Source organism: Hirundo rustica, chromosome 3 (genome assembly GCF_015227805.2).
Source record: "Hirundo rustica isolate bHirRus1 chromosome 3, bHirRus1.pri.v3, whole genome shotgun sequence".
In the NCBI taxonomy this organism is placed as follows: Eukaryota; Metazoa; Chordata; class Aves; order Passeriformes; family Hirundinidae; genus Hirundo; species Hirundo rustica.
The window spans coordinates 67,131,792-67,148,886 of NC_053452.1; the positions used below are offsets into that span (position 1 = coordinate 67,131,792).

Genomic DNA, 17,095 nt, shown 5'->3' on the forward strand with positions numbered 1-17,095 from the left:
TGCCACCCACCTTTGAGAAGTATTAAGGAGCTCCTGTCTCAGTCTTCTATTCTCTGCACTAAAGAGGCCCAGCTCCTGCAGTGTTCCTCATAAGAGGAGTGCTCCAGAGCCAACTCACCTATGTGGCCCTTCTGCTGGGCCCTCTCCAGTAGCTCCTTGTCTGTCTTGTTCTCAGGAGCCCAGAACTGGACACAGCACTCCAGAAGTGACCTCAGCAGGGCTGAGGAGAGGGGGAGGATCACTTTCCTTAACCTGCTGGCCGCACTCTTCCCAGTGCACCACAGCACATCACAGCACCTTCCTGGCTACAAGAGCACTGCTGACTCATAGTCAGGCTGCCATCCACTGAGACACCCAGGTCCTTCTCTACAGAGATGCTCTCTAAGAGGTCAGCCCCCAGCCTTTACTGGAACTCTATAATCATCAAGTTTCTCATAAGGAAAGAGCACTGAGCAAGTCAGTGACCGTGATGAGTATGTTCTAGAAATTCTTTTCTGCAAGCAGAATTAGATTGTGTTTTGCCTTGATGTGTTATATTGTTAGTTTATAGTGAGAAAGAAGCTTCCAAGCTCATTATGTTCAGCTAGCTAAGAGAGCCTCTTCCCTTCTTCCTTCCTTGAAAACGAATGTAACAAATCACTTCTTGGGATTCCTGCCTGTCTGTCTGAATAATTTCTGAGTTTATTGTGTAGAAAGAAAATTTCTGGGAGAAGTAAAATGACAGCCCAGATCAAACAACTACTTACATATCTAAAATGCTCTCTTGAACAATAGCTTTTCAGAAGAAAAGTGAATTTTATTATACTTCACTCAAAACTTGTGTCTTTATTTCTTATAATATGATGTTCTTTGACAAGAATATTACAACTTGCTAATATGGATTGCAGATTTTTAATGTCCTTAAATGTGTGAATGTGCTTTTAATGTTTGTTAATATAGGAGCTTTACTTACACCATAATGTCATGCAAGAGCCTATCCCCTCAAGACAAGCTAGATTTTTTAAATCTACAGCTTGCTGTAGGCATCACTGAAAGCTTTATTGTAAAGAGACAAAGCTGAATTTCTGACCAAATCTTCCATTCCACTTTTTGTCTCTTTGATAAGGTTTGGTATTGTCACTTCACCTGCTAAATGCTTTTAGGGTTTTGGTAATAATATGACATAATACATGCTGACATCTTTGTGGATGCTGATTATTTTACATATGACTCTTCTTAATGGACAATAACAGAAGAAAACTCCTATTTAAATGTAGTTAAGCAAAAGGATTAAAATGTATTTAAAAGCAAATCTACTGAGGGTCACAACAACAGCCTTCACCTCAGTTTGCATGGATTTGGGTAAAAGCAGAGAATAAGACTCTTCTTATATCAGTAGGGTTAAAAGACTGCCAGCATTGCGCAGGATTTGGTTCACTACAACCCAGAAACACTTGCCTGGGCTTCATCCACAAATGCTAACACAGTGAGATCCTGACCTTCTTCCTTGAATTTGGCGCTGTTGCCTCTGTTGGTGCTCACGTACTTGTGGATCATGCTGTAAAACTGCTCTTGTGAATTAAAGGTATACAAGATTGAAATCTTCTGCCAGTCTTCGTTGCTGGGAGTATGAAATGGTGCTGGGTCAGTGGCTTCAAAAAAGCAATTTGTATTTCTTTCTGCCAGCTTGGTTGCATGTTCTTCGGCTTTTTTCTGAAAGAGTTCTTGTTCTTTTTTTGAGTAAATTTTCCAGAACCTGAGCTGAAGATAGCTGACCGGGGAGCAACAGCGGCTGACACATGTTGAAATCAGTGCCACAGTCATGATGCTGGCTATCAGGAACCATCCTATCAGCTTGGAAAAAGGATACATAGGCTAATATTAAAAATAGTGGTCAGTAATAACAATGCACTCACACTTTTCTTATTTTTGTTTGACTGGATGTCTCTTTTAGATTCCACTGCAATGCCAGTAACAGTCAGTCTTCCTTGGTTTTGCTCCTTTCTCAGCTGATGTAAAATTAATGGTATACAGTTTGCCCCTTTCCAGCTTTTTTCTTGGAGAAGCAGCATACTAAGTATTTACCAAAATCCCCCACATTTTTGTTTTAATAGGCATTGGTACTGAACAGGAACTTACCAAAAAAAAAAAAAAAATCCAAGTAATTATAAACTGTTATAAAATTAACTCCCTTAACCAACTCTTAATGTTTTCCTGAGAAAAAGTTGAAAACCTGTTTTTCCTGTTGGAGTTAAGACAAAATCCCCACAAATGTGGAAAAAAACCTGGAGGGTTGCCAAAGAACCAAACAAAAAACAATTCAGAGGTGTTACTCTTTTGATCAAGCGGTTTGCCTTAAGTACAAGAAATTTTAACAGGGCAGATAAATATTTTAACTATTCTCATGGACTACAAGTGCGAAATTATTGAGTTTCAAGCACTGACTTTTATAATCAAACAAGCTGTTCTTATTTGTTTCTCTTTTCATGTCTCCTTGCAATCACTGTGTTGCAAGGAGACATCAGCTTCCTCTCTGTTAGTGATCTCAGCTTCCCCTCTGTTAGTGATCTCAGCTTCCCCTCAACTAATGCCAATTTGCGGAAGTTTGAAGTATTCAGAGACATAAAAGCAGAGAAGGAAAAGAACTCACACCATGTCTAAATTAATTGAGAAGAAAATTTGCTGTGGAATGTCCCGTTCTCTAGGCTGGTTCCCTGCCCATGATGTTTTGCAAATGACAGTGCCAAACCATTACCACGCAAACATGCAAAACAATAAAGTGTCATAAAAAAACACCCATTGCTTTTCCATTACTGCTTTCTTACCAATGAATTTTTACTATCTGTGTGCTTTTGGCAACAGAAGAGAGAAAGATGGTTGAGAATCCCCAGCAGGCACCGCTACACATTGAGCAGCCAGGGTTGAAGCCCATAGTGAGAGGAGAAGAGCAGCGAGGCTTTACCTGGGACTGTGCATGAAGGCTGAGCTGTTCACTTGATAGCTTTGCTGATAGTTCCACATCACAGGGCATTTTGAGCAGCAGCTTTCGGCACTCAGTTCCATTATCTTTACAGAAGTACCACTCCATCAGGCTGCTCCCGCTGGCTGCACACTCGTAGAAGTTGGCTCCGAGCAGGGCCACCACTATCCAGGTGAGCGGGGCCACCAGGGCTTTGGCTGTCATTGGCACCAACACCTGGCAGAAGCGGGCACAGGTTCCCCAGGGACTGCATTGGTGGTGCTTCTCTGGAGAGCACTTGCCTGTCAGCAGGCGCCATGTCCTGGCATTCACCATGAAGCCAAGCAGAAAGAGGATGAAGGCAGGTACTAAGAGGAAGGAAGAACCATACAGCATGTTCCCAGAATTGCACGGACACTTGAACACCACAGATGAGAAGATCGGTTCACAGGCAGCTGTCAGCAGGGACACGATGCTGTAACCCAGAATGGTTTGGTGGCGGATGCAGAAATCCACTATGTTCTGCAATCTATTCATTTTTCTGCCTCTCTTTAATTTGAGAAGAGCAAAACCTCTGTCAGAAAAGGAAAAAAGAGAGACAAGTGTCCTGCAGCTCCCACAGCTTAGAGAGGCTTGCAGAGCTTTCAGTTTCTGTTAGTTGTGGTGATGCAGTGAGGCACAGAATCAGCTCTTCATAGAGGAAACGACAGTCACTGCACAGTCAAGCACAGACCAGACCAGAAAACCACTCTGGTAATCAACAGCAAAACAATGAAGAGATTTGTTTCTATAAAGTAATTTTTGTTTGTCCACATGTGCATTGTAACTAGCAATAGCTTAAACCTCATCATCTCTTCAGTGAGGCACCAGATTCAAAGTGTGAGTAAAATGTGAGAAAATCACCCAGAACCATATACAGATTTTTATCCTATTTTAGCTATACAATATGGCTTGTTCTCTTATGGAAGAAAATTTGGTTATAATCATGTCAAATTTTCAAGATAATCAATCTATTTTTAAAGTAGTTATGTTGGAAATGATATAACTTACTTTTTTTTTTTTTTTTTTTAAAGTACATTAAGTGATGGATTTATTTGTCTTTGCCAAGGGGGAGAGTAACTGGACCTTGTTGTTTATTTAATCTTTAAAACACTGAGGTTTGGGTCTTGCTGGGCAAGGCCTGATAAGCTCCAACAAAAAAAAAAAAAAAAAAAAAAAAAAAAAAAAAAAAAAAAAAAGTGTTTTGTAGGTCAGGGATTAAAAAATTCACAGAGCCCATTTCAGCTCTTTGGGCAGCTGAGAGGATGGCACAGATGCTCCAGAGCAGGCAGTGCGGTTCAGGTGTGTGCTTAACCTTTATTTGAACCTGACACTATCCCGTTTGATGTCCCCAAGATCTGGAAGGGAAAGAGAAAAAAGAGTGGGTCCTTGGTGTCTCCATCAACTTGTGATCTTGTACACCTTTACCATAGCCCTCTCTTTCCCAGGATGGGGAAACCCTAATATAGTCATTCCTCATCTGATGTATACCTTTGCATAGTTTCTTTATCCAAGTTTCCACCTGAACTGATATCTAGGATTCAGGTATCATTTTTCACATGAGAGGAAATAGTACTACTAGCACTAGATTTCCAGTGCATTGAAGATGCAACTGAATCACAGTTTGCTACAAAAGAATACTGACACTTGATTTCTATTTCCTTAAAGAAATAATTTCTGGATTTTTTTTTTTAATCATCCATGAATCCATATTTTTACAAGAAATGCATTATAATAAAAGGTGCTTCAGTCCTCGGGTGATAACCTCAGCAAGCTCAGAGTCTATCAATGTGAAGGTAGGATTTGGTTTCACTTTGAACATAATTTCTTCTACACTGAATTAGACATGCCATTTTGGTTTCTGGTCAGGCAGCCTAAGAAAGTATCTCTCCAGTTCTTTAAAGCAGCTGTTCATTTTTAAATATCGAGAAAAACTTTGCATTATTGGCAAGTATTGTTACCCTGATTTTTACTTTGAGGCAGTGAGAGAGAGAGGTTAGCAAACCGTGGAACCAGAATTCACCATACCTGAAAAAGTCTTAGCAGATACCCCATCAGTGGAAGGGTTTCAGGACAGATTGGATGAGATTTTAAGCAGCCTTGTCTCATGGAAATTGTCCCTGCCCATGGCAGGGGGCTTGGTACTGGATGATCCTTAAGGGCCATTCCAGCCCAAGCCTTTTTGATGATTCTGTGATTCTCTGTCAGCATGGCAGAAGAAACAGATACAATGTGGAACTGCTGCAAGGACACATCCTGACAAAGACAGGGACATGGGCTGCCTCCAAGAACAACAGGTTTAACAAGAGAGACAAAGGACCAGAGGTAGCTCTCTGGAACAGATTATGACCACACAGGGGAATGTGTAGAGCCAAGAAACCCTGCTACTTCTCTTTCTGAGCTTAATTTTAGCACTGTTTTATTTTTCTGTAATAAAATACAATTCCAGGAACAAGCTTCTTGGGAAAATGGAGGGGAGCTTTGCATGAAAAAGGATTAACCCTCCTCCAAGAAAACTGGCTTGCAGTAAATATTCACAGAGTGGTGGACGAGGGAAGAGAGACCACCCTAATAGTGAAGTGGGGGAGCAGCCGTGCTGGCAGCCAAGTGGGGTGCAGGAGTGGCCAGGGTGAGCCCAGCTGGTGGTAGCTTGGGGAGCTGGGGGCAGCCAAAGGGGGCTCCTGGGTGTGAGTTGCTGTGGGGCTGGGGAGTTACTGAGCCCCTCTTCACTCAAAGCTCTCTTCTCCCATGGCAGCTCTTTCTTGTCCTCTAAATTAACACTTGTTTATGAGTTGCCACATACATAACATCATAACTTGTTAGTAATTGCCAAACAGGTACAAAGCATTCTATGGAAAGTAGTCAGAGAAACAGCATTCTGTTAAAGGACCCAGAATTCCAATTTAATGTTGCTTTTCACTCTGATTTGCATTAAATTTCATGTCTTCCAAGGGCGTTGGGAACAATGCAAGAATTTAAAAGATAGACATTTTTAGAACAAAATATTATGGGGTTTTTTAATTATTATTTGAAACATCTTTCTGCTTTGAAATATTCTTTATTAAAATGAAGAGGTCAGCTGAAAACAAGTGGATGTGTTTAATATTTTATTTTCTCCTTGACATTTTAACGTCTATCCTTTCATTTGCAGAAGAAGGATTCTCAGACATTTTCTAGGTGTCAAATGCTGTAATCTGAACTAATTCTGTGGTTCAATAAAATGCATGACACTGTTCATAAATGCAGCATGTGTAAGTGTGTGTAAACATATGGAAGGGCTTTAGCAGTACATGCTGTGCAGATCTTGTTTTAGTGATGTTAGTAAGTCCTTACAGTTGGTTATTTTTTTTTTTTTTTTTCCTGGAACTTTTTCTACTTGTTCAGAATAGCCTAAGACTGGTTTTGTTTTCCTACAAGTCATGCTCCTTCCAGCTGTTACATCCAAGGCCCATCCTGTCTTAAATTCCTTCCAGTAGTCTTATAAAGCTCAACTTCCTCTTCATATTAATTCTGTAGTGTCTTGCACATTCATGGTTGCAATGGAAAAGAGCACCTCTGCACTGGTTGTCTGTTTATAGGAACTGGACTTGCTTCTTCAAGTGAGAGATGTAAGCTGCATTTCTCCAGTTCAGAAAGACACATGGATAATAAGACTTTTTATTCTAGGAAAATTCTTGTAATGCCTTTTGTCTCATTCCAGGTGAAAATAATGCTTAACACATTGGAGGTCCTGTCCACAAGCAGATTGCACCTACCCTCCAGCTGGACTGACCTGCCCCAGAGGCCCATTGCCTCACTTTGTGAAACTGAGGAAGTTATTCTGACTTTATGGTGGAAGCAGCCTCCTTACAAGTTTAGGAAGCGTCACACAGCTCAGTGGCACCATATAAATCATTAGTAGTACTAATACTTAGTAGAACAGCAGCTGGAGAAGTAGCACTGTGCCTGGATCTGCACAGCTTATAAGCATTTATGTACATTATACTGCTATTTTAGGGCATTACATTTATTAGCAGTTTTTGGCTGAATATGAATTTTAGCAGGCAGCAAGGAAACAGGTCTGGAAACCCAAGTGTGGCTCTGAAGGAAGCTCTGACAGGTGAGCTCTGGTACAGAGTCACATAAACTGTGGCACTAATTGTCACTTGCCATTATATACAGCTGTTCTTTTAACACTATGGGTCCACTATAGGTCTCATTTCTGTATGGGGAAGGTCCTTTGACCCACTCCAAATGTCCCACAGCAACCAGCTGCATGAGGGTTCTACGGTCTAAATGAGCTATAAACAAATCTGTGTGATTTTTTAATGCTGTCTGCAGATTAAGTGACAAGTATTTGCTGAACTTATAAGAAAATATATGATAGAAGCACAGGATTAGAAAGGTAGAATTTGTAATGATTTATGATGGAGTTAAGTAGCCTTGGTGAGGCAGGTTATAGTTAAGACTGATCAGGCAAATCACCCTGGGTAGTTAACTAGCCAGTTCTAAGAAAGAAAAGCTCAGTCTTTTTTATTGACCATGGAAAATGATATACCATAAAATTACTTTACAAATTTAAGCATATTAAACCCAAAATTTTTCTATACTTTTATCATAGATGTTATTATTCCACGTGTCCTTGCTTTCTTCAGGTTATACCATCACAACTTGCTGCCTTGGAATTACTGAATAGCTGAGAGTTCATAGCGTCATAGAATGGTCTCAATGTGAAGAGACTTGACAGATCACCTAGTTCCAACCCTCCTGACTTGTGCTGGGAACCTTCCACTAGACCAGGGAACGTAGGGCCCCATCCACTCTGGTCCTGAACGCTTCCAGGGATGGGGCAGAACCTCACTGGGTGACATGTTCCAGAGCTTCATTACCCCTACAGTAAAGAATTTATTCCTTATATCTAATCTAAATCTGCCTTCTTTCATCTTAAGGGCATTCACCCTTGTCCTAAGATTTGATCTGTTCCATGCTGGGTGGGTGTATGCGTGTGTCCTAATGGTGGCTGATCATGTGCTACAAAACATGCTCTGTACTTTTCCATTCAATTCATTCTTCTTTCTCTTATTAAACTTGAACAGAACAACTACTTCTTTAGTTCATAGCAGTACACCACAGTCTCCAGTTTCCCTTCTCAGGTTCCTTTGCTGCCAACATTTTGTTACTTACAGAATTTTTTTCTGACAGTAGTGCAGCCCAAGAATTGAGACCCTATCCTTTTCAAAGTTGTCAAAGAATTGAAAAGTTTCTGGCTTCTGATCCTCAGTCTCCCCTGCTCATATATTTTTTTCTAATCAATCTAATCCTTAGCTACAAAATACCTAAGCTGTTTCAGCTCACCACAACTGCACAAGCTGTGTCAGGCTCTATGGTAACCATGTCTGTCTTATATTAAAGGCTGAACTCTATTACACACAACAGCACTTGTGTGTGCACTTTCAATTTTTTTTTAATGGGAAGACATGATTCAAAAGGAAAGAATGATATATGGGACATAAGGAGAAAATATTCCCAGTTGCCTATATTTTATGTTAGCAGTAACTTTCCAAGTCTCTTGATTCACTCTCATTTATTCTATAATGTTCAAATACTCCATTATCATTGCCATTTTATTTGCCTGGTGTCTGCAGCTGTATTTTATAGCATTATTGGACACCTTCTATTCCTCTAGCTTCCATAAAGGCAAAGTACCCTCCCAGGGACTCTGGTCCTCTGCCCATTTTCCCATTGCTACCAACCTGCAGTTGGGTCCACCAGAGGAAACCTCATGACAAACTTAATAAGTGAAAGAACGCAATTACTTTACTTGATCGAAGTAAGGGTTATGCCATATAAAAAAGGACAAGCAGTGAATACAATTCTAGACTGCTATTAATAGTAAAGGTCTACTATAAATGCTGTAGCATCTTTACTAGGTCATGGAGAAACCTGGCCTTCCATAGCACGTCCCAAAGCGTTCAACTCCTCATCCCAAGAACGAGCCTGTTCTTTAGGTATGAAAATAAATGCATATGTTGTTCATCTATTCCCTCTTGCCACAGGGTGAATTCATCTAGCTTACTCTCACAGCAGTGTGGCAGTGTAGGAAGTTTCCATGCCCCAACACTCCTCAAGTTTTCTTCCCTAGCATTTCCTGTGGGCATATCAAATGGGCCCAGCTTTTCTGGCATTCCTTGTTTCCTGTGTCAGAGTTTTAACACAGTGGGAAACCTGGGGTTTTTATACTCATGATTTTAGAAGTGTTCCACCTCCTTGAAGAATGCCTTTCAACTGGAGGTCGGTACAAACCTAGACGGAGTATGGAATGTTTGGTGAAAAAACCTATGTCAATATTTTGGGGACAGTCATAAACTCATATATACTTGTTATAGATTATTGTTCATGGTAACAGAACCCTGGGAATTGGAGTGGGATAGTTTTCCTCTTGATTGTCCCAGGGTCACCTAGCAGTAAAATCACTGATGGTTTTGGACACAAGCCAAAGGAGAAAAAGGCCACAACATCATGAAAAATGTTTTATATGATAGCACATTTTAGCTAGCAATTTTTCTCTGCATCCTAAATTTCTGGAAAATCATCGTAAATGTTATGAAATGTTATGTTATCAGCCTGAAGAACCTGGAAGGAAAGGTAGCATCTGGGGAAAATGCTATCCATGCCTTTGGCTGAAGGAATGCACTCATATATTGTGTAGTTGGGTCCAGTCTCCTGCCTGCCTGAAGCAGAGAATAGTTTTTTCCTTACTTGAGAGGGTCCAAGGCTCTTATTTAAAGTGCTCTGACATTATTTGTTTCAAGATGGAACTCATCTGGAAAACAGTCTCTATACTGATGACAGTACAGACATACCCAGCACTGAATTGCACAGACCTTCTGCTGCAGAGAGCTCCTGGAGTCAGCTGCAGAGAAAGGACAGAAAATGACATCTTGGCTACATTAGCTCAGTCTGACTTACCAGCCTGAAGTTACCCTACTGATTTTAACAGACTAGCCAAAGTAAAGGGATTAAAGTTAGGCAAAAGTATTTATGATCCCAGCTGAACCTTTTGCAGACCAAATAAACGTGAATGTAATGTCCCGGTGCAGAAATACAGCTATTTTCCAAACTCTAAATGCTTTCAAACATTAAGAAAATGCTTTTCATCAGTGGAAAATACATAGATCAACAGAAGAATGTGATATATTTCAGACACATAATTCTTCAGAATAAGCTTTCATCTTACAAGTTGTAAGAAATGAAGTAATGTGCTCCTTTCCCTTTCCTTCCTTGAGTCACAATAATGTATATAACATAGATCGACATTTTCTGGCTGCACTCAAAAAAGTCATTGAAAGAATCTAAGAAACAGGTTCCACTTCCACCTTCAAACATATACACCACTACCTGTGGGCTGAATTGCCATTCAGTTTGTTCAGAATACAGTGAATTAACTTTAGACTAAATTAGACTGCAGTCCTGAAATGAAACACGCATGACTGAACAGCAGCTTTGAAGAGAAATTAAGCGAAGTCAGCAGAGTCTCAGATGAACACAGGAATGCAGCCATATATACCCAGTTCTTGAATAGCCACTTTTTCCTGTGGCCAGAGATGCAGAATAAGAATGGGAGCAGAGGCATGTGCCAGAAACACGTCAGGTTTTTTTACTCCATTTAAAACAGGGAGCATAAAATAACTTTGCTGCTGGGTGCCATACAGTGACATTTCGTAAGTTGTTCAGTCTAGATGAAATCTAGATGAACCCAGTGCTCAACCATGGACACAGAGCTCACTGCTTCTCTCCTGCAGTTCAGACAAAGGAGGCAAAGGTGAGGAGAGCATCCTCTCCTGCATAAGCAAGTATGGAGGAACACCATCTTCCTCCAGCCCTCCCACAAGTCAGTAGGGCTGTCAGGCAGAACCCATTTACCCATTTTTCCTCACTGCACTTCCTAGTGAAGCAAGGGCAGCTTGGATTTTTCAGGGTCCTGTCACCTGAGCCTTGAACTGTTTATTTATGTGACACAGACACTTCTAGCCAACACCTGATTTCCCATGCCACATAGAACAATGTGTTCTTCCATTTGCTTCAAAATCAAAATCAAAAAAAATTACAGTCCTTGGTAAGGAATGAGAGAGACAAGAATGGAAAAAAAGAGTGGAAACAGAACCACTAGAGGTTCTGTTTTTAAAGACCTTTTTAAAGGCTCTGGCCTTGAAAAGAATAACTAAGGATTCTTTTCACATCTAAAAGACAGTCAGCACAAATAAGGCTTAATTTGCTTCTTTAGTTGCCCAATCTGAATCAAAGTCACATCTGTGCAAGTATATTTCAGAGCAGCAAGTAATGACAATCATACACACATAAATTCTTGACTGATGCAAACCAAGCACAGGCTGCAAAACCCCTGGATGCACACTTTATGCTGAAATGGGTCTGGTCTCTCATTGAGGAGGGTCAGGCTGCAGCATTTCATTTCCCTTTACAGTATCATTGCACACACTCCATTCATTTGAATGGTGCTCTGCATTAAGAGCTGCTTTAAGACCTGTCTGTGAGCATGGGCAGCTCTTGCAACCACCTCTTTCCCTTGGCACTGCTGGAACAGTGCAGAGAAGTGGAGTGTACATGAGAGCTAATGTGCAAAACAATACTATAACTGCTAATCTCTGCAGTTTCATTTGACAGGTACACAAATCCCATGCTAGAACTTAGATGCCACACTACAAAGCAGACAAAGAATTGCAAGCAGTTCTCAAGTCTTCTAGACTACAGGGTGGTTTTCTGGTTGTTCAAGGCAATAGCAAATTGACACAGGGGAAATGTGCATAGACATGAAATAAACAGCTGATTTTTTGGTGTTTCATGGCAAATAATAGTATTGCCTAATATTAAAAAACTAACAGTGTCTTTAAAATTGAATGTAATCCAATAGTTATTTTTGCATGTGTTTATGTCATCACAGTGCAAAGGCAGAAATTAAGAGATTTCCAGCTATCCACAGCCTGTCACGGTTTAGTCACTTTCAGCAGGCATCGTTACCAACATGGAGCTGTACGGGTGATACTCCCCAGCTCAGCTCCCTTTGCCTTAAGAAACAAAGTGAGTGAGTTGGAATAAACAATTTACCACCTCACATGACTTTTGCATTTAGGGAAGAGGGGAAGGTATGTCTTGAAGGTGTTCCAAGGTCTTAGGTGAGGTGAGTTACTGTCTGATGGCTCTCATAATACAGTGAGTATGCATGCATCAGAAATAAACTGGGTCCCTAAATCTTTGCTCAGATAAAATATAGCAAGTTTCATTGAACAAATCCAGGCATTGGGATTATTTATGTGAATACAGTGCTCTGAACTGACTCAGTAGCTGGAACCTAGTGAAAATATTCTGACCTATTCACTGAAGATATTTAGACGAGGAAAGCCCATCACATTTCAATACACAGACTTGCAGAAGGCTGAACAGAAGTAATGTAGATAACATACATCTAAATGGTGTAAAGAAGAGGAAGCAAAGGTTTGTGGTTTGAACCAGGTGCTGATAAACATAATTACTGTAATTATCAGGAAAAATATTTAAATAAAAGGAAAACAACTTTTCCATAGAGATAATTATAATGCTTTTATTAAGCAAATGTACTGAAGAATTGTTTTTCTGTAAAGACATACAGATATGTCCCAATTCCACAGAACTTCCATGCTCTCAAATAGCTATGAATTTTTGAAATTATTTCCCCTATGAACAGGGGAATATATATGGAGATGTCAAAATTATTTTTGTTATAAACCACATGATTCCATTTACCACTAATCCCCAAATAATTGACCTGGGGCCACCAAGAGCTTGCAGAACCCTTGCTGGTGCTTTATAGAGAACAGGTTGTTCACAAAAATTTAACTGTCCTCTTTCTAGCCACCTGAAAAGGAAAAAAAGACATTAAATACTTCCTTTATACTTTTCTGTACTGGCACTTGCTGAAGTTACCACAGGATTGTTTTGGTTCTTTGTATTTTTAAAATTACATATGGAAGGGCACTGATCTAGGACATTATTTCCCTACTAAGACATGCTTCAAACTATAGGAAACTTTCTTGAAACCCTGCCTTGTACAATGGAGAATAGACCCTACAGAATTCAGCATTCTACAGCCTAAACTTGGCTAATTTTGTTTTTTTTTCCTGAGAATTGCATTCTGTTCTACTTTGAATTAACCCCATATTTGCCTTCTACTACTCTCTATTAGTGATGTGCCTCTCACTTGGCAAGCACTGATGTGATTGTCATTTCCCCACTGTGCCAGATTGTAAAGCATGGAGGAGACGACAATATAAGGGTTTGCAATAATGATACAAGGATGTCCCATACTGAGCTGTTCTTTGGTTTGGCAGAGAGAAATGGAGTCTACTGCTAAGATCTGCCTCATATAAATATGTTTGAATATCCTTGTCTTAGGAGAATGTCCAGAGACATCCTTAGCAGCCTGAAATGAAAACTCACTAAATGCAAAACAAATTCTGTATAAAGAAAAGACCTTAGAAACAAACCTATCAAGAGGGCTCTTCTCACCAAAAATTAATTACAACTTTACGTTACTGAACTCTGATGAACAAAGCATAACATTCCCTCAGATATGAGGCCCAACTCAAAACACAAAGGGGGAGTACTTATTAAGAACTGATTTTTCTGAGATATTATTGCTTGCTCTATTCCTTAATCCATTCTGGTCTGAAAACAATCTTTCCACAGATGTTTTGGGAATGTTTCAGAAAAAAAAAAAAGATAAAGAAAAAAAAAAAAAAGAGAGAGAGAGAAGATATAAACTTTGGCCCTATTAGGGTTAATGCTTTTGCATAGACATATATGACCATAAACTGGTCAACTAGTAGAGGTCTTCTGCTAACATTGTGACTGAGAACAGGAAGAATACAGCCACAATAATATACAGCTGTCTACTAAAAGTATTGCATACAGACATCTTTGGCCATGCAGTCTCTTGGCCTTCTGGAAATACGTGAGCTGCATTGCTAACATGACAAAAAAGATAGCAATGTTGAGAATTAGAAAGAGGCGAGTATAAGAAGGTGATATTGATGGGGCACTTCGAGCAGTCGCCACCATCTGTGCCAGCCCTGATCGGCCTTTGATTGACACCCCAGTTTTGTGCTTCACATAAGTGATATCTGCAAAATCCAGAAGATCTTTCATTTCCTCGTCTTCGTCTACAGGCAACTCTTTCTGTGCTTGAGTCTGTGCCTTTTGTCGCACTTTTCTTTCATTTACCTCAATTTGTGCAAAAATGTCAGGAACGGCATCAACAAATTTGTAGCCTTTGGCTACCTTTCTGTTTTTCTTTGCTCTGCCACGCTGCTGCTGCTGCTGCCTCTGTGAGATTGCAAATATCCTGTCAATGGCCTCCTCTGTCTGTCTCTTATCTGAAAACCTCAGCAGGCGCTCAGCAGTCTTCCTAAAGCTGGCCTTGTTGCGTACACGAGACAGGATCTCCTTCTCAAGCTGCTTGAAAACAGGCTTAAAATGTTGCAGATTCCTCTCCACGATCCCTATGTAGTCCTTCACTTCTGGCACTGTGGAGCTCCTAATGGCAGAGGCTTGGTCAAAGACAATTTTCTGGCGGTCTGCAATAACCTGTGCAAAGGCAGAGCGGGAGCCATCCTCGACGGGCCACAGGTACACGGCGTAGGCGTGCTCACCAGTGGTCACAAATACGTCCAGCTGCGGGGAATCTCCACGCACGGTGAAGCTCTGCACGTCCACAGAGGGCCCAATGAAAAGGTAAATGGCCCTCGTGACAGGGTGCCGCAGCAGGGTCGTTACATTCACGTAGTTTGTTCCATTGTAGGGGTAGCCCCGGGGATACATCCTTGAGGCAATGGTGGCTTTCTCACTGTGGCCAGTGTCATCCATCCAGTACATCTTATATATCCCATCACGGTGCCTAATAAAGGCCCCATGGACATCATCAACAACTGTTTCTTCAAAAGGCACATCCACATTGTGGAAGAAACTGGTTGCTGCCTCCAGAGGGCTGTCATCTTCTAGGTGGATTTGGTCCACTAGCAAGAGAAGCTGGGGATGGAGAAGTATAAGGTTTCGTTGCAATTTTCTCAGCTTCAGTTTAGGATTGTATGCACCCACTCCTTCTCCTCTGATAAAAACTACCCCACTTCTCTCTGTGGCGGCAACCACTCGTCCCTGACAGTCGCCAGCCAAGTCATGTTTATATTTAAGCCACTTTGAGGAACAGTCTTCCGTAATTTGCCCTTCCCATGGGGAGAAGCAGCTCTTAGACACAGCAGGGGAAAACATCAACACATTGTTTAAAAAAGTATATTTTGGCCCATACAGAGCTTCTGTTATGAAAGGTACACCATTGGGAGCAAAAGTAAAGGAGTTCTGGTCTGGGTGTTCATGGCCAGCATTAAAGTTCCTCCAGCCCCTGATCCACTCTTTGTATTTGTTCTTATGAACAATATCATATATTGCACGTCCTCCCAGCTTTCCTGACTTGAAGGAAAGGAAAGGCCTGTTGATTTCAGCGGGCAAAGCACTTCCGTAAGTTACCACTCCCCAGTCCTCAAAATAATGCAGCTTAGGAACCCCATAGTCTGGTGGAGGTACAGAGCGCAAACTTGCATCATACCTGCAAAAAAAAGATAGGAAAAATAGGGTTAAAAACCACTTGACTGATTCCTGTATCAACACTTGTACAAAACTCAAAAAAACATTCACTATTTACATCAAGGAGCAAGCCAACAATATAAAGCCCACAGTTATGCTTCGTAATCATACAGCTGTAATTATTATTCATCATACTAATCCCGATACAAATTTGTTGTGCGCTTTTTACAGAACAATAGCTGAAAGCATCTGCTCTGCATTTAAAGCAAGCAGTCTTTCTGCAGCTCAAAAATAAGAGTACCACTAATTTCAAACCAGCCATGTTTTGTCCTATATAGTCATAAAACTACTGACTATAGCGTAGATCTTTAAAAAAGGCAGATTAGACCGGGCTGCAGACACTGCTTAAACATCAGCGTTTGTGCCTACTTACTGACTACTTAACAAAGAGAAGCAGAGTATCTGTTTCCCCAAAATGATGATTACAGAAGTCTGCAGTCTTCAAATAGAATAGGCAATAAATTAAAAGGCATTCTAAAGGATAAGTGTTTTTTACTTGTATCAGTTAATGTATGTTAGTTTCTTTCTCCAAACTAGGCTGAAGAAAAATTTTCACAGATTTTCTTGTATCAATTGTAAGATATAAGATATTTTGTTTAAAAAGAAGCCTTAATTCCAGAGAAGGTTAAAATTATTACAATTTTATCTATGGGAGTGAAAAAACAAAATTCCAAAACAAAACTTAACCTTCTGGCACTCTTTTTAAGCAATCAAAATAAACAAAACCATATTAAGCTCACTAACATTTCTATTAGACAGTTCCAGAATCAGATTTATTCTTACAACTAATTAGAAGCTTCTGGCAGGCCCTAGACAGTCCCAGAATTTCCATGAAGACACAGGAGAAAACAGTGATGGGATGAGTTTGTAGAGGAGAGATTCTGTATTTTGCAAGTAACAAGGTGAAGGCTGCTTGGAGCCTAACAAACATGTACTCTAACGTGCACATCATAAGTGCAAACCAAAAAAAAAAAAAAACCCTTCAATAAGGTTTTTCTTGCAAGAGAGAGCAAGCTACACTGACTCCTCGAAAATATACTTGTTACCTCCACAAATTAAGGGAATTCATATGTGGATCTAAAGCTTCTTGAGTCTTTTAATTTCATACTTTTAGAAGATTGACACAGAAGTTAGCACAGCTGTAAATTGCAAGGAAGAATATCCATCTAGCATGACATTTCTTCCAAGCATGACTTGCAAATTAGCATGCAAATCCAGTTAACAGTAGCCTCACTGCTTGGATTATTTAGCTTTTAAAATAAAGTTTATACTATTTTAGAGAACTCTGAAAGAATTCTGCGCTTTAAATATTCTCCTAATTCATTATTAAAGAACACAACAGGATTAAACCGCATTAGAATAGACCAAATTAAACAAAGATTACATACAGGCAAATTTTCAGTTCCTTTGGAATGGCCTGTATTCTATCAAAGCAATAGACAGCAGAAA

The 17,095-nt window shown here is 40.2% G+C and overlaps 2 protein-coding genes across 5 annotated transcripts in view; both read right to left on the reverse strand.

Moving 5' to 3' along the window:
* Positions 1–850: 850 nt before the first annotated feature.
* LOC120750066 (calcium homeostasis modulator protein 6-like) lies at positions 851–3,475 on the reverse strand. Its single transcript, XM_040058192.2, has 2 exons — positions 2,942–3,475; positions 851–1,833 (listed from the first exon to the last, which is right to left on the reverse strand). Exons 1-2 carry the CDS (start codon positions 3,473–3,475, stop codon positions 1,417–1,419), a joined length of 951 nt encoding a protein of 316 aa, XP_039914126.1. The 3' UTR covers positions 851–1,416.
* Positions 3,476–12,554: 9,079 nt separating this feature from the next.
* Positions 12,555–17,095, reverse strand: part of DSE (dermatan sulfate epimerase) — a 34,489-nt gene continuing 29,948 nt past the window's right edge. For 3 of the 4 annotated variants that reach the window (XM_040059741.2, XM_040059743.1, XM_040059744.1), the window contains one exon: positions 12,631–15,608. In XM_040059741.2, the coding sequence (XP_039915675.1) occupies positions 13,847–15,608 (1,762 nt within the window). In that variant the 3' untranslated portion in view covers positions 12,631–13,846. Of the gene's footprint in view, positions 15,609–17,095 lie in introns of all 4 variants that reach the window. The other variant, XM_040059742.2, reaches the window with a different exon arrangement.

Bases quoted from the DNA above. Each gene is read 5' to 3' on its own strand.
- LOC120750066 (XM_040058192.2), bottom strand. From the start codon at position 3,475: ATGAATAGATTGCAGAACATAGTGGATTTCTGCATCCGCCACCAAACC. The intron at 1,834-2,941 runs GTAAAGCCTCGC...CCTTTTTCCAAG, and splicing joins GCCTTCATGCACAGTCCCAG to CTGATAGGATGGTTCCTGAT.